Raw genomic sequence first — 7,225 nt, forward strand, 5'->3', positions numbered from 1 at the left:
TTTTTGAGATACATTATGCTACAAGTATTGTTCTAAGCACTTTATATATATTACTCAATTATTCTTCACCCCAACCCTACATTTTTTAAATTTTATTACGCTTTAGGTGAAAGTTTACAAAGCAAATTAGTTTCTCATTCAAAAATTTACACACAAATTGTTTCATGACCTTGGTTGCAATCCCTGCAATGTGTCAGCACTCTCCCCCTCTCTACTCTGTGTTCCCTGTTTTCATTTGTCCAGTTTTTCTGTTCCTTCCTGTCTTCATGGCTTTAATTTGGGGCAGATGTTTCCCATTTGTTCTCGTATACTTGATTGATCATGTTTCTCACGTGTGTTATTGTTTGTTTTATAGGCCTATCTAATCTTTGGCCGAAAGGTGAACTTTGGGAATGGTTGAAGGTTTGAGTTAGAAGGATGTCCAGGGGCCATAGTCTTAGGGGTTCCTCCAGTCTCTGTCAGACCATTAAGTCTGGTCTTTTTTGTAAATTCGAATTTTTTTTCTACATTTTTCTCCTGCTCAGTCCAGGACTCTCTATTATGATCTCTGTCAGAACAGTCATTGGTGGTAGCGAGGCGTCATCTAGTTTTTCTGGGCTTAGGCTGGTGGAGACTGTGGTTCATGTGGTCCATTAGTCCTTTGGACTGGTATTTTCCTTGTATCTTTGGTTTTCTTCATTGTCCTTTTCTCTGAGTGGGATGGAATCAATAGATGTATCTTAGATGGCCAGTTGCATGCTTTTAAGACCCCAGACGCTACCGAACTAGGATGTAGAACATTTTCTTTATGAACTATGTTACGTCAATTGGCCTAGATGTTCTCTGAGACTATGGTCCCCAGCCCTCAGCCCCAGTAAATCGGTCCCTCAAGGTGTTTGGATGTGTCTTGGAAGCTTCTATGACTGTGCCCCCTTGTGTTCTATTTTATATATATGAATATACATTCTGTACATACAAATATGTATGTAAAAATATCCAAAGCCTAACCTATATAGGTACATAGGTGTACTCCTTTATGCCCTCATTCCCCTATGCAGTATACATATCTGTCTATGTATCTGCTTATAAGTCATTATTTGTTTTTACTGTTGTTGTAGAGTTGTATATGCTATAGTATTTACTGTGGTTGCCGCTTTTTTTTTTTTCCCTTGTGTTCCTCTAAGAGTCTTACTTTCCCTTGATCAAGTTGTGCTGATTTCCCCTATGTTGTATATTGTCTTTCCCTTCAGCAAAGTTAATACTTGTCTACTATGGAGTTAGTGATTTCTCCTCCCAATCCCTCCCCTCCTTCATAACCGTCAAGGATTGTTTCTTTTTGTGTGTAAACTTTTTTTGTGTTTTTATAATAGTGGTCTCATACAATATTTGTCCTTTTGTGATCGACTTATTTCACTCAGCATAATGCCCTCCAGATTCATCAATGCTGTGAGATGTTTCGTGGATTCATCGTTGTTCTTTATCCTTGTGTAGTATTCTATTGAGTGTATGTATTCATTCTATTGTGTGTATTCATTCATCTGTTGATGGGCACTTATGTTGTTTCTATCTTTTTGTTATTGTGAATAATGCTGCAATGAATATGGGTGTGCATATGTCTATTCATGTGACAACTCTCATTTCTCTAGGATATAGTCCTCAGAGTGGGATTGCTGGATCCTATGGTATTTCTATGTCTAGCTTTTTAAGGAAGTGTCATATCATTTTCCACAGTGGTTGTTCCATTTTACATTCCTACCAGCAGTGTATGAGAGTTCCAATACCCCACAACCTTGTCAGTGTTTATTGTTTTCTGAATTTTTGATCAGTGTTATTCTTGCCAGGGGTATGATGGTATTTCAAGGTGGTTTTGATTTGCATTTCTCTAATGGCTAATGATCGCGAGCATCTTTTCATGTCTTTTTTGGCTGCATGAGTGTTCTCTTTGGTGAAGTCTCTGCTCATGTCCTTTGCCCATTTTGTAATTGAGTTGCTTGTTTTTTTGTTGTTGAGTTGTTGACATTTTCTGTATATTTTAGAGATTAAACCTTTATCAGATATGTCGATGCCAAAGATCTTTTCCCAGTCTGTAGGTTCTGGTTTTACTCTCTTGGAAAGGTCTTTTGATGAGCATAGGTATTTAATTTTTAGCAGGTCCTAGTTATCTAGTTTATCTTCTGGAGTTTGTGCATTTTTAATTATGCTTGGTATTCTATTTATGCCATGAATCAAGGCCCTTGAGTTGTCTTTATGTTTTCTTTCATGAACCTTATAGTTTTAGATTTTACATTTAGGTCTTTGATCTATTCTGAGTTAGTTTTTGTGCATGGGATGAGTTATGAATCCTGTTTAATTTTTCTGCAAATGGATATCCAGTTTTGCCACCACCATTTGTTGAAGAGACTATCTCTTCTTCATTTAATGGACTTCGACCCTTTGACAAACATCAGGTGTACATAGGTGGATGGATTTATTTTTGGGTTCTCAGTTCTGTTCCACTGGTCTATGTGTCATTGTACCAGTACCAGACTCTTTTGACTACCATAGCTGTATGGTAGTTTCTGAGATTGGGTTGTGTGAGGCCTCATACTTAGTTCTTCTTTTTCAGTAATGTTTTACTTATCTGAGGGCTCTTTCCTTTCCATATAAAGTTAGTGAATACTTTTTCCATCTAGTTAAAGAATGCTGTTGGAATTTGGATTGGGATTGCATTGTGTCTATAGATTGCTTTGGTTAGTATTGACATTTTCACAATGCTAAGTCTACCTATACATGAGCATGGTATGTTTTTCCATTCATGAAGGTCTCTTTTGGTTTCCTGCAGTAGTGTTTTGCAGTTTTCTTTGTATAAGTCTTTTATGTCCCTAGGTAGATTTGTTCCTAAGTATTTTATCTTTTGAGGGGGGCTATTGTAAATGGTATTGCTTTCCTGATTTCCTTTTTGGAGTTCTCTTTATGAGTGTAGAAGAATACAACTGATTTTTGTATGTCGATCTTGTACCCTGCCACTTTGCTGAATCCTTCTACTAATTCCAGTAACTTTCTTGTGGATTCTCTGGGATTTTCTAAGTATAGGATCATATCACCTGTGAATAGGTATAGTTTTACTTCTTTCTTACCAATTTGGATGCCATTTATTTCTCTTTCTTGTCTTATTGCTCTAGCTAGGACTTCCAGTACAACCCAACCCTATGTATTTTTATTGTCCCATTTTTAGAGATAAGAATACTGAGCCTAGACGTGTTATGTCACTTGCCTGGAATCAAACAACTGAATAACTGGCAGAGATGAGACATGAACATAGACTCTCTGATTATACTCTTAAGCTCTATGTTATACTGGCTCTCTGTAGGAGTTCTTTCTACATGATATAATATACAAAGTAAAAGAGATTGTGGATTCAGGGAATTCCTCTTCAAGTAAGAAATGTTTAAGTGGTAGCCTAAAGAATGAGTATAAGTTACCCAGAGATGAAGGGAAAGAGTTCTATATGCTTTAGATAGGAATAAGCTTGACCTGTCAAAAAACAGAAAAGTCTGATAGTGAATACGGGGTAAAGTGATCTGTGAGACAAGAATGAGACCAGGCAGAAACCAAATCATGCAGGTCCATCTCGACCATCTTAAATATTTTGAATATTTCTTAAGTGTAATGGAAAGCCATTAACAATTTTTAAGGACACAGATGACATGATTATATTAAATCTTGTAATAATACATAAAGGTATAAGACAAGATGTAAGGGTAGAAGATTATTACCGGAATCTAGATTTGAGATGACAATAGTCTGCATTAGCTAGTGAAAATTTTAAAAAGTTAGAAGATAGTTAACATATATTTTTTGCATTCAAATTTACCAGTTTGGTGATAAGTTAGGTACTGAGGATGAGAGAGACGAAGATGCCAAGGAGAAATGCCAGATCTCTTACATGACAAGCTGGGAGATGAAAGGTGCTTTTCACTAACATATGGAAAAAGAGGAACACTGATTACTTCATTCTGACATTAGCCAATAGATAAATTTATAGGTGAATTCTCTGGCCAAGTAAAAGTATATGTTAATTATATCAAGTAACTAGCTTTAAAGAGAATCATAGGATCGTATCATTTTAGAACCATATCTTTTCAAAACGCTGACATTTACTTGTATGTGAACACCCCAAGGTCACCTAGGTAAAAAATGTAGTTATGAGCTCATCACCATAAAAGAATCTGCAACAAATACAAGATTACCTGACTGGATATTTTCTATCCATTTATTTTTTCAATTATTACCATAAATTCCCTCCCTTTGTTTATTTCTGTATTTCATTAAATTATCAAGTCCGTGTTGACAAATTATTTTTTCTTCTTCTTCCCTTCTCTTATTCCTCCTTTTTCTTCTTCTCTCTCTTGCTCTTCCTTCTCCTTCTACCTCCTCCTTCTCCTTCTTTTTCTTCTCAATTTAGGATTTATGCATTGGAGGATATGGATCAAAACAATTATAGTTCTCTACGTGATTTTATTCTGCTTGGCTTCTCAGATCATCCCAAACTGGAGATTGTCCTGTCAGGGGTTGTCACCATCTTCTATTTAATTACATTTGTGGGTAACACAGCCATCATTCTTGTATCTCTCCTGGACACCCATCTGCACACACCAATGTATTTTTTCCTCAGGAATTTATCTTTCCTAGATCTGTGTTTCACCAACACCATTATACCTCAGATGCTGGTTAACTTGTGGGGATCTGATAAGACCATCAGCTTTGTAGGTTGTGTCATTCAACTTTATGTTTATATGTGGTTGGGCTCCATTGAGTGCCTTCTCCTGGCTGTTATGTCCTACGATCGTTTTACAGCTATTTGTAAACCTTTACATTATTTAGTAATCATGAACCCACATTTATGTCTCAAGATGATTATCATGGTATGGGGTATTAGTTTGACCAATTCTGTGGTATTATGTACACTTACCCTGAATTTGCCTAGATGTGGAAACAACATTTTGAATCACTTCTTGTGTGAATTGCCAGCTATGCTCAAGATAGCATGTGTAGACACGAAAGCAGTTGAAATGTCTGTTTTTGCTTTAGGCATTGTCTTTGTCCTTATGCCCCTCTTCCTGATTCTTATATCCTATGGTTACATTGCCCGAGCTGTGCTGAGAATGAAGTCAAAAGCAGGCCAACGAAAAGCAATTGATACCTGTGGATCTCATCTCACTGTGGTGTCCGTTTTCTATGGAACTATCACCTACATGTACCTTCAGCCGGGTAACAGTGCCCCCAAAGACCAGGGCAAGTTCCTCACTCTCTTTTACACCATCATCACTCCAAGTCTCAACCCTCTCATCTACACCTTGAGGAATAAGGACATGAAGGATGCACTGAAGAAGCTGATGAGAGTTGATTATAAATCTACAAAAATAAACAGAAACTGGAAATCATAGAAAAATGTTAATGTAAATAAGGGAATGAAATATGTCTTCAAAATAGCTTTAATTTTTACTGAGACAAGTAATCCCTAGATCATAGAGATCAGTTAACAAAATAATTCTGGTGTGCAAAATTTTTGTGGTTACAAACAATATTATAACCATTCTACTTAGCTCTTTTATACCTCTACTTATTGGAATGTCTTCAAGCAAAATGAGTGAGTAGGAATTTTTATTTTTGCTTGAAATATAATACAAAGGGGAGGTAAATATAAACTTAAATACACTGAATTTATTCTAAAGCTCTATAGAAACTGTTCTGGTTGTCAAGTTTTGTATTTTCACCACTAATGCCTGGATCTGCAAGAATATAGACCATACTCAATGGATACTTAGTATAATTTGTACCTTAAATAATAATATGCAAATATTGATTTTGTGTATTAAATATTTTGTGAGGCCATACAAATATTTACGTGTGTTTGGTGCAGGACAATGCAATCCAGAAGACAGTGATTGTCATAAGCACTACCTGAAACAATTTACTATTTGTTCAGTGGAACTTGATATAAATACCTTGTGGAAAGATTCTTTAATATTTAATAGGATTATTTTTTTAATATGATACATCAGAGAAAGTAGGTACAAATTAAAGTGATTTGAAGGTGACAACACAATTTTATTCATTTCTCCTTCATTTGTGAAACATTTATTCCATGACTGTCTGAAAAAAATGAATGAAAAGAGAACATGACCAGTTTGAGATCAGTAAGCTTTCACAGGGATCTATGAAATCATGAAATTGATGTAAACTTTGAGAAATGTGGTAATATTTGTATGTAGTGGAATTTCCTATACTAAGTAAATCTTTTTCTTTCCAATTATAATGATATGGTATTTAACTTTTTTACAGAAAAATGTGATGATTTTGGTATTGAATTTTGATTTTGATATCTTTCCTTAGAAGATCCCATGTTTAATCATTGTAATACATCTAGATAGATTTAGAAGGATACATTGCTGGAATCTAAAAGTAACATGGTATTTTTTCCTTTATCACTTCATAATTCTTGAAATATAAAAAAGGGACTCACTGGATATATCACTGGATAATTATTTACTTTCCCAATCAGAACAACACAGTAATGATGCACATAAAATATCTTTAATATGATGTAGGATATTCTCAATTTTCTTGTATTCCATATAATACATCTTTTAGAATTGTTTTCAGAAACAGTTCACAAGCTCACCAAAAAAAATCTCGATGTGTATAGTCTAGCCATCCCACCCAATACTTTTGAATTTGAAAAGTTTGTTCTTACTCTTAGTACAATTTATAACTAATAATGTTAGGAGATATATTAGGTCATTTGTCATGGATTGAATTGTGTCCCCAAAAAATATGTGTATCAGTTTGGCTAGGCCATGATTCCCAGTATTGTGTGATTATCCACCATTTTTCATCTGATGTGATTTTACTATGTGTTGTAAATCCTGTCCCTATAATGTCGATGAGATGGGATTAGCGGCAGTTGTGTTAATGAGGCAAGACTCAATCTACAAAATTAGATCGTGTTTTGAGCCAATCTCTTTTGAGATATAAAAGAGAGAAGTAAGCAGAGAGACAGGGGGACCTCATACCACCAAGAAAGCAGCTCCAGGAGCAGATTGTGTCCTTTGGACTCGAGGTCCTGTGCAGAGAAGCTCCTAAACCAGGGGAAGATTGATGACAAGGACATTCCTTCAGAGCTGACAGAGAGAGAAAGCCTTGCCCTGGAACTGGCACCCTAAATTTGGACTTCTAGCTTTCTAGACTGTGAGAGGATGAACTT

The 7,225-nt window shown here is 35.6% G+C and overlaps 1 protein-coding gene across 1 annotated transcript; it reads left to right on the forward strand.

Annotated features, from left to right (window-relative positions):
• Positions 1-4,439: 4,439 nt before the first annotated feature.
• On the forward strand, positions 4,440-5,405 carry LOC101346606 (olfactory receptor 2W1-like). Its single transcript, XM_004387089.2, has one exon. The coding sequence runs from the start codon at positions 4,443-4,445 to the stop codon at positions 5,403-5,405; it is 963 nt and encodes a 320-aa protein (XP_004387146.1). The 5' UTR covers positions 4,440-4,442.
• The last annotated feature ends 1,820 nt before the right edge of the window (positions 5,406-7,225 follow it).

The sequence above is a fragment of the Trichechus manatus genome, unplaced genomic scaffold (genome assembly GCF_000243295.1).
Source record: "Trichechus manatus latirostris isolate Lorelei unplaced genomic scaffold, TriManLat1.0 scaffold00180, whole genome shotgun sequence".
Classification (NCBI taxonomy): domain Eukaryota; kingdom Metazoa; phylum Chordata; class Mammalia; order Sirenia; family Trichechidae; genus Trichechus; species Trichechus manatus.